Below are 21685 nucleotides of genomic sequence, written 5' to 3' on the forward strand. Positions count from 1 at the left end.
ACTTATTGTGGTGATCATTTCCCAATGTATACAAATATGAATCACTTAGTTGTACATCTGAAACTAATATAAAGCCATAGGTCAATTATACCTCAATAAAAAAAAAAAAAAGAAGCAAAGAACAACATATGAAATAAAAGAATTTGTCATGGTCTGGTACAGGGAACTCCATACAGATGACTTCATTCTGCAAAGTGCACGAAATAATGTAGTCCAAAAGGAAAAATATTTCCCATTCAGCAGTGAAATAAAGATACTAAGTCACTTTCCATCATAGTACCTGCATCTTTTCCTTCATAACACTTACCACTACTGAAAATTCACACATTTTTGTCTCACTCCCTATGAAAACGGCAACTAAATGAGAACTAAAGTTTTGCCTGTCCTAGTCTCCTATACTGATTTCCATTGTATCATCCAATGTTTAGAATTGTGTCCAGAACATAATAGCTGCTCACATAAACAAAATTAAATTACTGCACAAATTAATGAAAGGAAAAGACATGAGAATGTACAAAAGTAAAAGAGATCAACAGAACAGCAACTAAAGTTTAGTAAAGTCTACTTAAAATGTGATCTAACCAAATCAAACCACATCAAATCTCCAACACTATTAAATTCTTTAAAAGGCAGGGTTATGTAGCAGGTTAAAAGTGAATATTTGAATGTGAATTTAAGTATCATGGTGGTATGTTTAAAAACATTTAAATACATTTGAATAATCCTGTGAACTTTTAAAGATTACCCATTGCTCCACAATATTTTTGAATTATATTAAGAAGATAAAGTTTAATTTCCCTTTCCATACCTCCACACTCCAGAGGTTAATATTGTGAACATATATATACTCTTTCATAAGTTCTTAGACCTAGAGCTATATAAAACCATTCATATTTTATCACCATCCTCATTCCCAATATTTATTAAGCACCAGTGCTACATATTGTTTTAAGAGCTTCTTAAGAAAGTTTCTATATTATCCCCATTCACAAAATAATAGAAGAAACAGTGCTTATTTATGGGCAATTTGCTTTTGCGATTGAACATTATAATTTTGGGACCTCTTTTCCTGTTGTGTATCACTTAAAAACGGATAGACTTGTAGGCTGTTCACAATTTTATGTCATTAAACATAACTAATGCAGCTTAGGCTTCTCTATTATTTATTTCTGTAAAATGGATTCTCAGAAATGGGATTGATGGCTCAAAAGTTATTCACATTTAAATTTTTTTTAAGAGTGTTTATTTTGAGAGAGACAGAGACAGTGAGAGTGGCGAGGTGCAGAGACAGAGGGAGAGAGAGAATCTCAAGCCAGCTTCTGGCTGCCAGTGCAGAGCCAGATGTGGAGCTTGAACTCACGAAACCGTGAGATCATGATCTGAGCTTAACTGAGCCACCCAGACACCCCAAAAGTTATTCACATTTTAAATTTTAACAAATGAAATCAAATTATTCTCCAAAAGACTATTTAAATTTTTTTTTTCAACGTTTATTTATTTTTGGGACAGAGAGAGACAGAGCATGAACGGGGGAGGGGCAGAGAGAGAGGGAGACACAGAATCGGAAACAGGCTCCAGGCTCTGAGCCATCAGCCCAGAGCCAGACGCGGGGCTCGAACTCACGGACTGCGAGATCGTGACCTGGCTGAAGTCGGACCCTTAACCGACTGCGCCACTCAGGCGCCCCAGACTATTTAAATTTAAAGATCACACGATTACAAATGTCCTTATTTTTGTGCATACTTACTGACCTTACACAGATATTATCAATCTTGGTGAATTTGAATAGTCTGAAAGACAAAATATGATATCCACTGCATAATGCTGCATTTCCTTGTAAACTAACAGTATTTGGAATCTTTTCATCTGGTTATTGATTATAATTCTTATAGTCTTAGTCCATTTTCCTATTAGACACTTATTTTTATTAAGAATTACTATTTTTGTTTATTAACCCCACATTTACTACTTGTGCTGAAATTATTTTTGACTTTTAACTGTTAATGAACTTTAACATTAAAAAAAATTATTTTAACATTTACCTATTTTTGAGAGACCAAGAGAGACAGCACGAGCAGGGGAAGGGTAGAGAGAGAAGGAGACACAGAATCTGAAGCAGACTCCAGGCTCTGAACATGCTGTTAGCACAGAGACCAACGTGAGGCTCAAACCCACGAACCGTGAGATCATGACATGAACCGAAGTCGGATGCTTAACCAACTGAGCCACCCAGGCGCCCCTTAACATTTTTTTTAATAAAAGGTTATGAAAAGTAATTGTAATTTCCTTTTACTTGACGGACTCTAAGTTTCCTGTTTGCCTGAGACAGGTTTCTCCTATCCTAAGCAATATACTTGCATATTTTCTTCTAATATATTTTTAATGTATTACATCAATTTGCATTTTAAATCTATTTGATGTATATTTCACAAGGATCTGAATGGGAATATAAATTTATTTTCATTCAAATTAGTAACCAATTCTGTAACTTAATTTACTATGCATTTCAATCTTACCCAATTATCTGAAAATTCAACACTAAACAAATATTAAATCCCCTGCAATGGAGTAATGTAATTATTTTGGTCTAATTTTATATTCCATTCTATTCATCTGTTTTTGTGCTACCATATTTTAGCTACAGTAACTTAGTAGTATTTTCTACATAGCAAGGAAATTGACCATTATAGGACATTATTTTTAAAAATTATAAAAGAGAATATTTCCAATTATAAATTACCATTTATCAAAATAACTACTAGATCTTATAAGAATTCTCAGTAGCAATAGACTAAAGGTATAAAATAATTTGAGGACACTTGATTTCTTAATAATATTAAATAGCCCCATGTAGGAACATGAAATGACTTATTATTCAGGTCCTATTTTATAACTTTGTATAAAATTAGTTTTCTCCATATAGGCTGGATATCTTTCTCATATTTAAATTTTTTTTTAATATTTATTTATTTTTGAGAGAAAGAGAGAGCTTAAAAAGGGGAGGGGCAGAGAAAGAGGGAGACACAGAATTCGAGCGGTCTCCACGCTCTGAGCTGTCAGCACAGAGACCGACGCGGGGCTGGAACTCCAAACTTTGAGATCATGACCTGAGCTGAAGTCGGATGCTTAATCGATTGATCCACCCAGGCGCCCCTCGATATATTTCGTATTAAATGTAAACTTTGGTATTTTATAGTTTTCTGATACTGTTAATTGAATTACATATATTAATATATTAACTAGTAATTTCATAAAGGAAAGCTAGATGGTCATTTTTTATACATTTATCTAGTATTTGGCACCTTATATTCATTTACTGTTTAGCTTATGCAAAATTTACTACATATGTCATGATATAACTTTCAAATAATAATGTTGTCTCTTACTGAAATTTTCAGTATTTATGACTTACTTAAATTTGTTACCATTATATTACCTTACTTTTCTAAAAGTATTAAGTAGTGATAGAAAAATCCCTGTATTCTTCCTAATATTTTGAATGCTTTTAATATGCCATTATTAATATGACATTAACTATGCATTTGTAGAAAAGGTTTTACATATTTTCAATAGTTTTTAATTTTGAAAAATGGCAAACCTTTTTTTTTTTCTTTTTAATGTTTGTTTATTTTTGAACTAGAGAGAGCTTGAGCAGGGAAGGGACAGAGAGAGAGAGAGACAGAGAGAGAGACAGAAAGAGAGACAGAAGATCTGAAATGGGTTCTGCATGGACAGCAGAGAGCCCCAAGTGGGGCTCAGGTAATGGCCTGAGCCAAAGTCAGAGCCTTCAGGGACTGAGACACCCAGGTGCCCAAACCTGTTTTGTTTTGTTTTTTTAATCATTACACTAATATTTACCACTATGGCTTTTTTAAAACTTTACTTGGTCAACAGATTTTAGTCCTTAAATATAATACTTAAATTTATTTGCTAATTATATTGTTTGAAACTGTAGCATTTATATTCCTATGTGTATTTTCTTTTTGGGGTCGTTCATGAGGTAATGATATTGACATTTGCAAGCTATGCAAAATGAATGGGAAAACATTCCATTTTAATCTATATTCTGAAATAACTTCTAATATATAAGAATTATTTGTGCTGTGAAAGACCATCTTACATGACACCAGAACTACCAAACTAGTTTTCTCACTACATGCTATTTTTTCATCTTTGTTATATGCTTAGAGCAGTGGTTCTCAAAGCATGATCCTAGAAAAGTCACACTGGAATCACCTGGGAACTTGTTAGAACCATAAATTTGGGTGCCCCATCTCAGACCTAATGAAATAGAAAGGATATAAGGATCATCAAACTGGAGTTCAACATGCCCTTCAGGTGATTCTAATATATACTTAAATTTGAGAACTACTGGCTTAGATTTACTACTCCCTCCTCTTAAGCAAATTTCAGCTACTTATTTTAGAATGCAAAATATTCCGTTTCTTCCATATGATAAAGTTTAATGACATAAACATGCAAACCACATACTTTTGTAATTAAATATTTTCCATAGCTGTAGTTATAGCCTTAAACTAATTATGCTGCATATTTAATTTCTGTTAATGTATATATACATATATATACATATGTATAATATATATTATATATAATATTATATAATATAGGTAATATATAATATACATATTATATATATATATATATATATATTCTTGGAGAGGAACATCACCAAGATGGCAGAATAGGAGTTTTCGGCTATAATCCCCCACAAAGAGCCGTAAAAGTGACCACTCACAGATCACAGTACCTTTGTGGGAGTCAGAGGGTCCAGCGAAGCTCTGGCACACCACTGGAGCAAAAGATCCGACAACAGATGCAAGGTGGAGGGCAAGAACACTCTCACTTCACCTGCGACGCCCCTTCCCAAGGTGGCGCAGCTCAGTGACAAAGGCAATGACCCTCAGCTGGAGATTTCTCTCACGGAAGACCCTGAGTGTTGTTGAGTGCGCATCTTCCTAAACTTTGCTGCACACTGCCGGACAGAACGCTTTTTTTTTTTTTTTTTTTTTTTTTTTTTTTTGCCTCACCCAGAATACTGAGGGCATCAGCACAGCTGAGTGGTAAGGAGAGGTTGGGAGCAGGCAGCAGACGCGAGGACTCACGGCCAAAAAGGTTTCGAACTCAACAGAGGATGATGGAACCTTCAAACCACGAACTGCATCAGGCCTGCCCACAGCACCTTGTTAAAACCCCACTGCCCCACGGCCACCCGCCCTGCCTAGACTACCCCCACATCCCCGACCGAGAACATGCCCCAGAGCGCGCCCCGCCCCGGAGCGCACCCTTGTGAGTGGGAGGGCAAGCTTGGCCGCCTGCTTCTGAGCATGTGCAGACTGCTGGGTCAACTCTGCAGGATTGCAGGCAGGCCGGGAAACTTCAGCTTTCCCGAGCACTGCTCTGGAGAAAACACACAGGAGCCTCTCAACACCCACCCAGGCTTTGAGGATCGAGAGAAAGCATCCATTCTTAAAAATTTACCCCCCCCCCCATGCCCCCGTCCCAAGATATGGGGAAGAGGTGCATCTACAGAAAAGCTCTGGGACAGTTTCAGACTCCCTGACTGAGCTGACTGAAGCCAGTGAGCAGGGAGTTGGAGGAGTTGAATGCTTCTTCAAGTGCAGTCTGTGGATTTGAAAGCAGAGCTGTTATCTGGTTCCAGTGATCTGGGAGTGGTCCTGCCTGCTCAAGACCCTTAGCAGTGATCTGGGAGTGGTCCTGCCTGCTCAGAAACACACAGGGGTCATGCTCATCCCATCCGTGCTCCCAGCAGCAAGCTTGCCAACATCCCTCCGACTGCGGATACTGAAGCAGTCCGGTAATTCACCTCCAGCGCTGATCAGCCACTACTTTTTAGTAAACCTGCTCGTTTGTATTGCCACATTATGAGCTTTACACTTACCAAGAATCATTTTTGTTGTTTCCAACACTGTTTATACCAATTTTAGTTTTTATTATAATTACTAATTTAATTTCATACTATATAAAATAAAAATATGATTACAAAATTTTTTGTTTTATATCGAAACGAAGATCTGATATAAATGCAAGGCTGAAACTGCTATAGAATTATATCTTTTTTGCTATAGAATTACCTATAAGGAAAATCATTATAGAAGATTTAAGGATTGTAAAAATCTAGAAGGGTTTTATACTCAGATTGCATCCTAAGTGTCTTTTGAGTTTTTATTCCACTTAACAGAAACTGCAAATGGAAATCATTAGATGGTTTATTACAGAATGTGATTTACGCAAGACTGACTTTGTAGAATCTCAGATCCACATTCGAACAAATGGTATTAGATGGGCCTATAAGGGAAGATTGGCCAATTCTATTGTATTTATAAGTTAGGTTAAAATATTCAAAATTCTGTGTATCATTTTTATGACACTTTATCTTTCGGTTAATATGTAGCAGTCACTCCTGGCAAAAGCACTCCTGTTGCACATATTGGACTACTTAACTTCCTGATTATAAGCATTCAATCATTTCATGGCCCCTCTTGAAAGGCAAACACCACACCTGGCTTCCAAGATTCTCCAAGATATGGAAGTGGCAACATGGCAACATCCTTTTTTTTTTTTTTTTTTTTTTTTTTTTGCCGTATGTCTCCACCTTCTCTATGTTCCAGGTTCATGGACTGGAACACATCAAATGTTTTCTTACCTCAATTTCTTTACATAGAGTTACACCTGCTTGCCCTGCTCTGTCCATCTCTTTAGTGACCAGTTCATTTTTGTACTCCTCAGATCTTTGCTTAAATACATCTTCTTTTCTAGGCTTTCCCTGACCATCAGATCTAAAGTTCCTTATTCTAGTTCATGATAACTTTAGTTTTCGTTCATTGAATTTATAACAATTTCCAAAAAAAAATGTGTACTTGTGGATTTGTTTTTTAATGATTCTACCATTAAACTCTAAGCTCTAATAATGACTTGATCAGTTTAACTCGTTCCTAGAACACTAAGGCCTGGCCAAAAATGAGGGGGACTTAGTTTTGTTTGTTTATTAAACAAATGGATGAAGAATCAACTATGAGGACAAAATTAATGGCATATGTGAATCTGGTGGTATGGAAAGTTTTCTTCCTGCGATTATCGAGATTATCTATAGTTATTTTCAAGTGTAAAGTAAGAGTGAAAGGTGACACATACCAGTTGTTTTTCAGTAATTTCTATATCTGTGACTCTAATGTGATTGTTCAGCTTTTCATGACAATTCTCTCGCCTTACTATAATGTACACTTAGTGATCACATAGATTCCTTCTATCTTGTTCACTGCCATTCCTCAAATAGTATCTGGCACACAGTAGGTGCTATATAATTATGCTTTTATTGAAGGACCACCACTGTACAACAATATCTATTTTTAGAGTTAATTATGATTTCAGGATTATTTCCAGTTGTTCTGGCTAAAATTGAAAAGCGTTACGCAGAAGGAATTAGCAGAAATGGGCTGGTTATTCACCCATTTCCCTTTTCTTCCTGCACAGAAAGAATTCCTTCTGCAGCTTCCTTAAAATTAGGTGCAGCAAATGATTCAGATAGGGACAGTGGTTTGGAGTGAAACATTTTCCAAGCCTGGCCCATAAAAGCCCTCCTTTCAAAAGTCCTCTATTTTCTTGAGCCTGGGCCACTGAGTGACCAAGTGGACTAGAACCTCTCTCCAAATGTTAACCCATGCTGTCTACTGGTGACAGAACTGATTCTTTTTTTTTTTTAATGTTTATTTATCTTTGAGAGACAGAGAGAGACAGAGCATGAGTGGGGGAGGAGCAGAGAGAGAGACACAGAATCCAAAGCAGGCTCCAGGCTCTGAGCTGTCGGCACAGAGCCCGATGCAGGGCTCAAACCCACAAACCGTGAGATCCTGACCTAAGCCGAAGTTGGACACCTAACCAACTGAGCCACCCAGGCACCCCAAGGGAAGAACTAATTCTTAGTTGTTGTCAGACCACTGTTATTCTGGGGTTGTTTGTGCCAGTACTCAACCCACTCTGACTAATACAAGGGGTATTCCACAGGGCATATGAAGATGATATTTATATATTTCTGACCGTCACAGGTTTTTCTAAAAGTTTGAAGCAAGTTCTACATAAAGTATAAAACGCTTATGGCCAGCCAATGAAGGGCAATAAGTGAAATCCTGAAAACTCTACTGATAATACAGTCAAACTTTGAGATCTCCTTGTAACTAGGAGGTATAAAGTTCTAAGAGATAGTTTCCAGTACAAATTGTATGCCATCTTCATGTGTCCCATGCTGGTGATATCAAAAAGTTGAAATCCCCCCTCTCATCCTTTCAATATTCCAACTGCTCTGCTTCTTATATATTCAGATATAGCTTGAGATAGATCATTCATTTCATTTTATTGTTTTTTGGATCCACTGAGACAGGAGAATACAAGTTGCTGAGTAGAAGGTGGCCTTGCTGAGGGACAGCCAGAGCTTGAACTCTGCTCTGATTCCGATCCTGAGTGTTGAGCCTTTGGCTTGCTGGGGCAGAAGCAAATATTTCAGGGAGGGATTTTCTCCTTTCTTCCTACCCCGCCTTCCCATGTTTTACTCACTGAAAGAGGCTCCAAGTCAAACGGACAAAGACCCTTCTAAAGTGACCTCACTCAAAATCCATTTTGCAATAGAACTGATTAATTCTTTTCAATTATCCAGTATTTTGTTGTGCCAGCATTCTATAAATATTTTTTTCCTGTTGTTGTTAATCTTTGCTATATTTCCCATCTTATTTTTATTAGTTTCCTTTCTCATTTCTTTGGGTTTTAGCTATTTCTCCTTTCCCAACACCTTGAGTTTTGTATTTAATATGTCTGTTTCTTGATACCAGGGTTTCTCAACCTCAGCACTACTGACATTTTGAGCTATGTAATTCTTTCTTGTGTGTCTGGGGGCTTGTTTTGTGCACTGGGAGTGCTTAGCAGCATTCCTAGCCTCTACTGCCAATAGCCATCCCCTCTCATTCATGACAATCAAATGTGTGTGCAAACATTGCCAAATATCTCCTGTGGTGGGAAAAAATTATATGCTGTTGAGGGCCACTGGAAACTGACCAAAAGCATATAAAAACTGAGAAGTGTTTATCCAAGAAAAACTACTTAAGTTCAGATAAGAGCAGTGGCAATGGGTCATGATTCAGCTTTGGGCTACTCCCTTATCCTCCAGGTCCATCAGTGTTCTACTTCTAAAGTGTGAGCAAGCCATGAAAGCAAGCAACTTTACTGGCAGGGGAACTGATTGGATTTGGAGTGGAAGGTAGAAAAACTCCATGACCCAGAGAGTTATCTAAAACAAGAGTAATCTCAGTAGCAAGTGGGTAAGGAAGGCCAGTGTCCCAGCTGGCTTGAGTTTGCAAAACTGATTAAGGCAAACAACTAAGGAGCCAGCTAACAGGAAATTCAACAGGAGTCCTGAAGAATGAGATAGCCATAATGGGCCTTGGTTGGCTGTCTGAAAGGCTGTATGCACGTGCAAGGCTGCAAACATGTTCAGGAAAGACCAAAAAGAGCCCTAGTTGACTATACATCCTTGGCTAGTGAGAATTTTTATGCATGGGCAAAAGAGACAGAAGTAGGGATGGCAGATATTAAAAGCTGAAGTAGGATTAAAAATTGCCTGAAGTGTATGTGTGTTCCCCAGCGAACACACAGATCCAATGGCAAAGGGGTGAAGATTTATTGCCACAAACTTACTGAGCACAAACTCTGATCAATCATGCTGACACAGAGGTGATCTCCAGGAAGCCAGTATTAAAATAAACACAAGAATTAAAAAGAGAAAACAAAACAAAACTGAGTCATCAGCAGCCATACACCATACACCACAGGAGAGAAATGCTCCACATGGTAAGTGTGGGCAAGTCACTAAAAAAACACAGGAACAACTATAACCACTGTGAGCAGATCCAAATCCAAACTTATTACAATAAATTGTATATAATATCCAGTTACCAGCAAAAAATTAGAAGACATGCAGAGGAAGAGCAAAATGTGGCACATGTTTTAGGAAAAATAGTCTTGGATGTGGTCAAGATGTTATTAAATTCTCTGATGAGCACCAGATGTTGAACTTAGCAGAAAATGACTTCACAACAGCTATTTTAAACATGTCAAAGGAACTAAAGTAAACTATATTTAAAGAATAAAGGAAAGCATAACAACAATGACTCTTCAAATAAAAAATACCAATTAAAAATGGAGGAATTATAAAAGAAACAAATGGAAATTCTGGAGTTAAAAACTACATTAACCAAAACAAACAAAAAATGCACTTAAGGAACTCAAGAGAATGGCATTATTCATAACATCCAAAGAATCAAAACAATCTAAATGCCTCTCAACTGGTGAATGACTAAACAATATGTGGCATGCCCACACAATGGGATACTACTCAGCAATAAAATGGAATACAGTATTCATGAAGTTCATATGGGTGAACTTCAAATATATTACGTGAAGTGAAACAAGCCAGATGCTAAGGACTACATATTGTACGATTTCTTTTATGTGAAATATCTATATACAGAAAAATTAGTCGTTTAGAGTTAGGTGAAGAAGCCAGAATTGACTACAAATGGGCATGAAGCTTCTTGTTTAGGTAATGAAAATCTTGTAAAATTGGATGGATTTAGTAAAATCATAGTTCACTTAAAATGAGTGAATTAGGTTGTGTGTAAGTTACATGCCCATAAAACTGTTAAAAACATTATTATGCATACTTCATATCAAATATAAGTAGGACTTTTTGGATCAAATGCATTACACTTTTGTTGCAAATAATAATAGTGTAATAGTATTATTAATGATTGTATATTTACCTTTCATTATGTACCATTGTTTGAGGCTCTTTAAATGTATAACGACATTATTTGTAACAATGAGAGTACAGATAAATAAATGGACACTCAGAAAAAATATTGCTAAAGGAACCTTGCTCAGGTAGCTTAACTTCCTAAATTCACAGATTCAATCAATGACTTCTATAATCTACGAGAGCAGTGTGTGTGGGTGCTTGTGTGTGTGTGTGTGTGTGTGTGTGTGTGAGTGTGTGTGTGTGCAGGCACATGAGACAGTATGTAGCATGACATGAGATTAATATTAAACAGTGTATGTTCAATGAAATGTAATGTACATAATATATCTTAAGAATTAATAATTACCAAGTAACATATATGTATGTATAAAATCACTATTAAAAATATTAATTCCTTAGGGATTAGAATTACAATAACTATTTTAATTGTCAAATGATATTTTACTTTCCATCTAAGATTTTTCAAGAAATTAAGTAAAAAGTTAGCCTTTTGACGTTTTAACCACTTGAGAATGATAGTAGCATTTTTCTTAGACTTCAGACCTAAGCGTAAAAACCTAATAGGTTATAATATTTTGATACATATCTCAAAGTAAGATAAAATTTGATGCATCATCTTCACATTTTAACTGTGGAGCTTCAGTCTATATTCAAAAACATAACTATCTTAGAAACCATTCTACCCTTTATTTTAGTAACCCAAATAGTCAAATCAACTGGGGGAAAAAAAGTTTCTTTCCTTTGTTTAACACATGAAAAATTTATCTATTGCTGATTCTTTGACTTTGAATAAATTCGTAAGTTTTATTATAGCCCATTAAAAGAGGTGTTTTGCTGACACAGAGATAAAATAAATTATTTATAATCAGTAAATCTTCACAGTGTAAGAGTTTATACACAGTGATTATTCCAGACTGGTAAAAAAGAACATTTAACGCAAAATCTTACCACGCCAATGGAAAAGTAATTATTGATGATACTGTAAGGCACTGGGTCTCCCTTCTCATCTTTGTCATTAGGTATGACTTCAAACTTCCACCTGTCCAACATGATTTCTGTGCTGTTTTCAATGTCTTTTAGGATTTTCATCAGATTCTCACCTTCATAACCTAATGAAACAAAAATTATCTTGAGAAAAAAAAAATAACCAAATAACAAAAGCTGTATTTATGTGTGTCTGAGTGTGTGCATGTGGATACATCACTCTAAAGCTAAACAATGCATTTTAAAGCAAAGTCTAATACAAGATAAAGAATTAACTGTAATCGTTAAGCTCATAAAAATATTTTACCTTTAGCTTTAATTTGCAACTCACATTCCTCTCCTAGGGTGCCAGTTCTCAGTATAGTCCAAGAACAAATGAATATCTCCATGCTTATCCCCTCAAAACTATATCATTGAATTCAGAATGAAATTAATGCCTGCTTTAACTCTCTTTCAGACAGGCAACAGCCTTGACCCAGTTGCTGAAGTAAAAATCCTGGATGCAATTTTAGACTTGACCCTTTACAATCCTCGTTTATCTTCACACTTTGCTCTCTACTGATATGGAATAACTTTCAGTTTAAGTAGAAGAAGGTCCTTCTCTTTCTCATTTTGTGCACTATATTGCCTTATTCTATATACCCAGAGTACCCTTTTCTTTTGGTTGCCTTGCTTCTGCTCCCTTTGCAGGTTTTATATTTGATAGCGCTTCTTTCCAGAAGCCACCCTCCCAAAATAATGGCTTCTATACAGTGCCACAGCACACAGCTCTCCAAACTAGTGGCACTTTAGAACCACTACATTGCATTGTAGTTATTTGCATTGTTCTCACTGCAAGTGTCCTTTACCAGGTCTTCCCAGGAACAGATGCTCAACAAGTCTTGTTTTAATGAGTCTACTGCAGATAGTCAACATGGCCTGAAACTACAATTATTGCTTACTATGATATTTTCTCTTAAATGTATTTGTATCTATATAACCTTATAGTTCAGACATCCTAATCCCGGTTGTGTTATTTAATATTTGCTGTTAACCTTCCTAAATAGCGTCCTCCTCCTATGTAAAAACTTAGATTTATTGTGAGAATTAAATGAGAAAATGCATAAAAGGTCTTAGTATATGAGGCATAAGAATAGGAATTTCTCAACTGTATAATACTACTAATGATAATAGAATTAGAAATATTGTATTAAGTTAAATAATATCTCCCTCTCTAACTCTGCACACACATACACACACACATTCTTGAGAGTATATTTTGAATTGAAACAAGATTTTCATAGATTTTCTGTGTCCAACTTTGGTCTATATTTTAATAATGTATTCATTGAACAAGTAACTGCCTGAGGCTATGAGGCCTGATCAGAGGTGTTAGCACACATAACATTGGAATTAATTGGATTAAAAGAAAGAAGAATAGGCACTGTAATATGCCAACATTCTTTAAAAATAAATAAGTGTAATTATGGTGTATTTGTTGAATTAACTATTAGAAAGTAAGACAGACAGAAACTAGGAATGCCTATTTCGGCGCCTACCATTACATTTTTCTTACACAGGTAAAATAATTATGTACTAATTAATACATACAGCAAAGAGTACAACAAACAATGATTAGACACATAGAAACATTAGAAGTATCACATATTATTTTTGTAGATGTTACATCATATTTTTGCAGTAAAATTCAAAAACTTTGAATATACATAATAATTTGCATACAATTGTACGCAGACATTTGGCAGGCTCCCACAATGTGCAGATTATAATAAGAGCCAACTATCTCTGGTTAGTCTTCCTCACGATGGGGACTTTAAGGAATATTCCCAAGCAGCTGCAAAAACTCCTTTTGTTTCGGGGAACTTCCCTATCTTCTCTGCCCAACATGCACTGCCCATTTCCACTTGTTGGTGAAAAAAAAAAAAAAATCCACATCTGCTCATCTAGACAAGCTGACTGATTTTAGGACCAGGAGACCTCTTTTTGTCTGTCCTCTGGGCTTTTATCTGCCTCTGGACTTCTTACCAAAGCTCATCCCTTCAGCCTGTTTCCGCACCACCTTGGGTGCCGCCTAAAAACTGGTTCCTATACCATCCTCAGGGCCTCAGGCACCACCGGCTCCTCCTCCCACCCTCTGGTCAAGGGGCAGCAAGGAGCCACTCACTTCAGAGTTCCCCACAGGTGCCCCAGGGAAAAAGTAACAATGGGGAACAAATTAATTGACTTTTAAATAGGCACAGATGGAACATATTTGGTATTTAAATTTAAGTTTGTTGGTTTCATTAAGATATGCACATCTTTAGGGTCATCAGCATTAAATATATAAAAATTTGTCTACTTAGGTTTACTAAAGGTCAGATAAGCTCATGCTATCTCTGTTGCAATGTGTTTGTTTCAAAATGTTCTTGGGTGATTGTTAAGATGGCTTTCAGGGTCTTTGATAACCTGAACCTTTGAAGTTTTGCTTGGATGATAAACTGGGTTAAATTCACTGGACATTTAGGACTTTTCTAAATCAGGTGGAATGCGAAAGCACTGCTAACTAAACATAGGTTTATGCTTTTGACTTTTTTTTTTTTATTGATTATTTATTTTTGAGAGAGAGAGACAGAGCATGAGCAGGGAGCATCCGAGAGAGAGGGAGACACAGATTCTGGTGCAGGCTCCCAGCTCTGAGCTGTCAGTACAGACATGGGGCTCAAAGCCACAAACCGCCAGATCATTGACCTGAGCCAAAGTCAGACATCCAATCAACTGAGCCACCCAGGTGCCCCTATGCTTTTGACTTATAGCAGAAAAACTAAGGATATTTGGGTCTGTTGGAAAACATGCTTTGTGCTTAATTGATTCATAAGTTTGCCATCTAAGGAATTCTGACGTAACAATTCACAATTGGTTACTGCTTAGTTTTCACTGGAGACTAAGGTTTCTAACCATTAAAACTCTGCTTAATGTAGTTAACACTGGTACAAATAAGGAAAAAAGGAAGCAAGGAAATAAGTAAAAGCAAATATGTTTGTAGAAAAGTAGATGTTTAAGTTATAAGGAAAGGAAATGCATTTTTGTTGACAGTAAAAAAAAAAAAAAAAAAAAAAAAGGAATTTTGTCCTAAACAAGACTGGTAGTTTGAAGAGAAATTGCTTGGGACAAAATCTGAATGCAAAGGAAAATTGTAGAAGGTTTGTGCAGGGAAATCTTTGGAAAGGAATTTTATGTGTGGTCAGGGAGACTAAGATTAAAATGAACAGATTTTAAAAGTACCCTGGTATAAGATTAAAATTCCCCCTCCTTTGAGCCAAAGGCTGGGAAAATGGTTGAAATACCCTTGTTGCTGGCCTCCAAATACTCTACATTTGTGTTTCTGCAAGGCAGATGAATATGGCCTGTGCCATATGAGGGATGGATGGATGGCTATGATAATATAGAGGGTTTTTAGTGAGATACATGGGAGCCATTTTGCTACACTTAACCCAGTGTCTGCCAATGTGCAACAACCTCGATATTGTAAAATGGATACCCACATGGCTGGAATGTATTTATGTGGGCATTGCTGGAAAAGGCAGGGAAATAGACCTCAATTTTGACACTTTTAGCCCCCCTCAATGGCAATTTTATCCTTACAAAAAAGGTTTTTCACCAGCCTTTTGACATGTATTTGTAAAGAGGAACAGTTTTTATTATGATCAATACATAAATTACTGTACAGCCAAAAATAAAATGAGCACATCCTCTACATCCAGGGAAGTCTTGCTTGGTCACAGCTGATACCCCCAAAGTCCCACAGGTGGGAAATGGAGGGGTGTGAGGAATCGGGAAGACAAGGTCTTTCTTGGAGGTAGGGTCAAGCGCGGGTAAAAGCGACTACTGCCAGAACCTCACAAGACTGACAGGGCTTTTGGCTGCCAGTTGCATAGCCAGGCTAAGTACAGTGGTTAGGAGATAAGGTTTCTTCTGGCCAGAGATAGGAAATTGAGATAAGGGATGCCTATTCCTCCTTTTTCCTGTAGAAATTGGAATTCTATAGGCAATTGGCAATTCCCCAACCAAGGCCAATCCTCCTTTTGGATGCATTATCACAAATTGGGATAATTTTGATCCACATACCCTGAAAGAAAAGCGACTCATTTTCTTTTGCACCAAGCCTTGGCCCCAGTACAAATTAGAGGAGGAAAACAGGTCACCAGAGGAAAATATCAATTATGATACTATCCTCCAATTGGACTGTTTTACAAATGTGAGGAGGAATTGAGGAGAAGTCGCCTATGTTCAGTGTTTTGGGGGCCTTAAGAGAGAATCGAGTTATGTATAAGGTCCATTCTGGCCTGTTGGCAATGCTTTCCAAGAGTTCAGAAGAACCTTTGCCTGTACCCAAAGCAGACCTAGAAAAGGAGAAAGGGAAGTCTTCCATCTCAGCCTCTTCCTCCTCAGGTCCTCGATCTGTACATTCAGACTTAAAAACATACACTTCTGCTCCCTTCTGCCCATGTTATCCAGGCCCTCCCCATAATGCAACAGGCATATTTCCCCTACAAGAAGCTCAAGTGCTGGAAGGGAGGACACAAGGAGGCACCACTGTGATAAGGTTACAAGTACTTTTTTCATTACAAGATTTAAGACAGATAAAAGGAGATCTAGGTAAATTTTCTGATGATCCAGATAGACATATAGGGGCTTTTTAGAATATTCTGGAAAGATATAATGCTTTTGCTGATTCAGACTCTTAATAAGACAGAGAAACATAGGGTTCTGGCAGCAGCTGAGAGATATGGGGACTCATAAAGCAACTCATTAATTACCATGGGACTAGAGGTCCTATAGGGAACCAGAAAGGACCCAGGCAGTCCTGCTCCAAGATCCTAATTGGGACTATGACCATCTCATTGAGGAATGGATGGCCTTTGTTTTTGGAAAAAACAGAGCTTGTTTTTGGAAAAATTAATGAGGTCCCAAGTTAAACCTTTAAATTATGCTAAATTAGCCACTATTACGCAAACACAAGATGAAAACCTGGTGGCCTTCCTGGAAAGGTTGAGGTTAAATATATGGGTATCTCCCTAACACCCCCCCAAAGCTGCGAGGATCCTAAAGGACAAATTTGTCACTCAATCAGCCCCAGATATTTGGAGAAAGCTGCAAAAAGTTGGCTGTTGGCCTGGAAGGGACCTTGGAGGAGTTCTTTGGAGCTGTCAAATGGGTACATTACAGCTGAGATCATGAGGAGAATAAGGAACAGAAAAGGAGGCTTAAGAAAAAATCTGAGGCCTTGGTTGTGGCTTGCCACACTATGTCAGACTGGATTTCCCCAGGTCCGGAACCAAGTGCCATTTACTTGTCCATTCAGAGCACTGGGAGTCTGAATGCCTTCAGGAACCTCTGTCTATGAGGGCTTGGATAACCAATGTCCCTGAAAGGGAGTGATATAGTCCAAGGCTCTTTAAAATGGCCAAAACCAACTAGCTATCGTAAACCCAAAGCCTCTGGTAACTCTGGATATACAAGGTAAACCAGTTGATTTCCTTCCTGACACTGGAATCATCTTTTCTGTCCTCCTTTCCACTCCTGGCCAACTATCTGAACACTGCATAATGATTAGCGGCATCTCTGAAAAATTTTTCTCTCAGCTACCAGGGTGCATATGGGAGACTTGATTTTTTCATATTCTATTTTTGTTAATGTTTATTTATTTTGAAGGAGAGAGAGTGTGTGAGCAGGGGAGAGGCAGAGAGTGAGGGAGACAGAATCTGAAGTGGGCTCCAGGCTCTGAGCTGTCAGCACAGAGCCTGATGCAGGGCTCGAACTCACGAATTGTGAGATCATGACCTGAGCTGAAGTTGGACACCCAACTAACTGAGCCACCCAGGCATCTTTAATTTTTTCATATTCTTTTTTGATAATGCCAGAGAGCTCCACTCCCTTGCTAGAAAGAGATATTATGACCAAATTAGGGACTATAGTGCTACTAGCTCCAGGATAGATACACAATTGCCTAAACTAACAGCAATCTGGATATCAAAGAACAATCTTTCCTTGAAGTAAATTTAAATACCCCTCATGGAGTTGTTCCTATGGAAACTGGATAGCCAGAAGAAGATCTGAGGATTGAGAACCGTAAACTAGTTCAGGTACTTAATTATTCTAACTAATGATATCACAGGATCCAAATAAGTATGGAGGAGGGAAGAAAACTACAGTCAAATTGGTTTAAAAAATGACCAGACATGTGAGGAATTTTTTGGATGGCTACAATGGGTCTTTCCTTCCTATAGTTAGGCCTCCTCCTTAAGAGGCATTGCATTTTGCCAAGAAGCATAAAATACCTAGAAATAAATCTAACCAAAGATGTAAAAGATCTGTATGCTGAAAACTATAGAAAACTTATGAAGGTAATTGAAGAAGATATAAAGAAATGGAAAGACATTCCCTGCTCATGGATTGGAAGAATAAATATTGTCAAAATGTCAATACTACCCAAAGCTATCTACACATTCAATGCAATCCCAATCAAAATTGCACCAGCATTCTCTCGAAACTAGAACAAGCAATTCTAAAATTCATATGGAAACACAAAAGGCCCCGAATAGCCAACATAATTTTGAAGAAGAAGACCAAAGCAGGAGGCATCACAATCCCAGACTTTAGCCTCTACTACAAAGCTGTAATCATCAAGACAGCATGGTATTGGCACAAAAACAGACACAAAGACAAATGGAATAGAATAGAAACCCCAGAACTAGACCCACAAACGTAGGGCCAACTAATCTTTGACAAAGCAGGAAAGAACATCCAATGGAAAAAGACAGTCTCTTTAACAAATGGTGCTGGGAGAACTGGACAGCAATGTGCAGAAGTTTGAAACTAGACCACTTGCTCACACCATTCACAAAAATAAACTCAAAATGGATAAAGGACCTGAATGTGAGACAGGAAACCATCAAAACCCTAGAGGAGAAAGCAGGAAAAGACCTCTCAGACCTCAGCCGTAGCAATCTCTTACTTGACACATCCCCAAAGGCAAGGGAATTAAAAGCAAAAATGAATTACTGGGACCTTATGAAGATTAAAAGCTTCTGCACAGCAAAGGAAACAACCAACAAAACTAAAAGGCAACCAACGGAATGGAAAAAGATATTTGCAAATGACATATCGGACAAAGGGCTAGTATCCAAAATCTATAAAGAGCTCACCAAACTCCACACCCGAAAAACAAATAACCCAGTGAAGAAATGGGCAGAAAACATGAATAGATACTTCTCTAAAGAAGACATCCGGATGGCCAACAGGCACATGAAAAGATGCTCAACGTCCCTCCTCATCAGGGAAATACAAATCAAAACCACACTCAGGTATCACCTCACGCCACTCAGAGTGGCCAAAATGAACAAATCAGGAGACTATAGATGCTGGAGAGGATGTGGAGAAACGGGAACCCTCTTGCACTGTTGGTGGGAATGCAAACTGGTGCAGCCACTCTGGAAAACAGTGTGGAGGTTCCTCAGAAAATTAAAAATAGACCTACCCTATGACCCAGCAATAGCACTGCTAGGAATTTATCCAAGGGATACAGGAGTACTGATGCAGAGGGGCACTTGTACCCCAATGTTTATAGCAGCACTCTCAACAATAGCCAAATTATGGAAAGAGCCTAAATGTCCATCAACTGATGAATAGATAAAGAAATTGTGGTTTATATACACAATGGAGTACTACGTGGCAATGAGAAGGAACGAAATATGGCCCTTTGTAGCAACGTGGATGGAACTGGAGAGTGTGATGCTAAATGAAATAAGCCATACAGAGAAAGACAGATACCATATGCTTTCACTCGTATGTGGATCCTGAGAAACTTAACAGACACCCATGGGTGAGGGGAAGAAAAAAAAAAAAGAGGTTAGAGTGGGAGAGAGCCAAAGCATAAGAGACTCTTAAAAACTGAGAACAAACTGAGGGTTGATGGGGGGTGGGAAGGAGGGGAGGGTGGGTGATGGGTATTGAGGAGGGCACCTTTTGGGATGAGCACTGGGTGTTGTATGGAAACCAGTTTGACAATAAATTTCATATATTGAAAAAAAAATAAAAAAAAAATAAAAGGGAGTATAGTCAAATCCTGATACACACACACACACAAAAGAGGCATTGCATTTTAGAAGATTAATGCTTGTTGGCCTAACATTCTCTTTGTATGTCATTTGTAGAAGCTGTTGCACAGGCCAGAAAATAAGACATCCAAGAAAATGTTGCTAGTCCAGATTTTCCAAACACCTGCCCACTATATCGGACCATGGATCGACCTCTGAACTTGCCCTGACTAATGTTCTCCTGTCATTGCCCCTGCTCAGCAGGAAGCAGTTAAGATCAGGCTTTGTCCCAGTTCCTAATGGCAGTTAGGAATCATGTGTTCAGAGGGTGGGAATATGATAGGAAAAGGATAGGATTCAGTAGGCAGAGGGAAAAATTAGGACCTGAGGTCCCTGAGTGGGGAAAAAACACACATTTTGTAACAAGGCTGGGAGGGTCTGACCATAGCAAACCCCCTAAGGCTTAAGGTCTCTCTTTTGAATACAACAGACAGCACCTACTCCCCCTTAAGTTCCCCTTAGGAATTTGACAAAAGACCTGACAGACTTGAACACAAAACCTATGACTCACAAGGAAGTGGTGTGGCCTTAGACTACCCCTCATACAATGGAAGTGAACTAATCAGGAATGGACCCAGCACCTAGAGTTATCCAGCTAGTAAGGTAGAACCTGAGAAGGAACAAGGGGGAAGGGGACGGAGGGCTAATCAGAACCTTATAAAACAAAGCCCTTTGCCTATAGTCACTTTCGAGTGTCCCCTCTCTGTAAAAAGATTTTTCATACTATTCTTCCTTTCTCATCTTATACTCTAATAAAGTTTTGTCTGCTGCTAAAAAAAATATTTAAACTTACATAAATCTCATATTTTTAATAGTTCTGCCCTCATTCTTAATGTTGAATGTCTCCTAAATTTTTAATTTCTTATAAAAATAATAAATATTATCCCACAAATGAATTTTATATATTTTCACAGTTGAACTGAATAAAAAAGTTAAGTATGTTCACCTATTATGCAAATTCAACTCATTTGAAAATAAATATGATGGTTTTCAGGTGTAAATCAATTTACATATACTAATGTAATATAGTATATTACAATATAGCATGGAAGTATAGTACAATATATATAATAGAAATATATAATATAATATAATATAATATAATATAATATAATATAATATATATGTTGTATTACATATATTCAGCAGATACATGGATAAATAATAATGCTTTAAATAAAATATTAAGCTTGTCCTCAGCTACATCTCAGGTTAACAGCAGCATGGCTCAATATAATGCTAGAAAAATGTAGGAAGAGCAACTGACCAGGAGAGAACAAAGTAGAAATGGATTTAGTGAAATTTAACTATTAGAGCTAGATTCTAGTAGTGTTGTTCACCTTAAAATCTTTACCATTGGTTATTTTCTCAAAGTTTTTATGGATAAGTATGAAAAAGTCTAATGCCAATCAACCTTCTAGCCAAATAAAAATGGAAAGAGGCAGTAAATCTATTTTGAGAATCACAACATCTGCAGTTAAGAGCTAATTTTCAAAGGTGAAGAATTCCAAACTGTACTCCCCAATTTAACAAGTGTCTACACCCTACTTGTTTCTGTTTATCTATGAACAAGCTTGTTAAATAATGATGTGTAACTATAAACAGGATTCCAAAACTCAAGAAGGTCATATTTTTTTAAATACTTATCAAAATCACTAAATATATAAGTAAAAGCCTATTTCTAGAAAAGAATGACGTTATTTTGCTTCCATTATTTTGATTT

At 37.3% G+C, this 21685-nt stretch overlaps 1 protein-coding gene across 1 annotated transcript in view; it reads right to left on the bottom strand.

Moving 5' to 3' along the window:
* DGKB (diacylglycerol kinase beta) overlaps positions 1-21685 on the bottom strand; it is a 715928-nt gene that overhangs the window by 399072 nt on the left and 295171 nt on the right. The window contains 1 exon segment of the mRNA XM_032592421.1: positions 11792-11952. Coding sequence (XP_032448312.1) covers positions 11792-11952 — 161 coding nt within the window.

This window comes from Lynx canadensis, chromosome A2 (genome assembly GCF_007474595.2).
Source record: "Lynx canadensis isolate LIC74 chromosome A2, mLynCan4.pri.v2, whole genome shotgun sequence".
In the NCBI taxonomy this organism is placed as follows: domain Eukaryota; kingdom Metazoa; phylum Chordata; class Mammalia; order Carnivora; family Felidae; genus Lynx; species Lynx canadensis.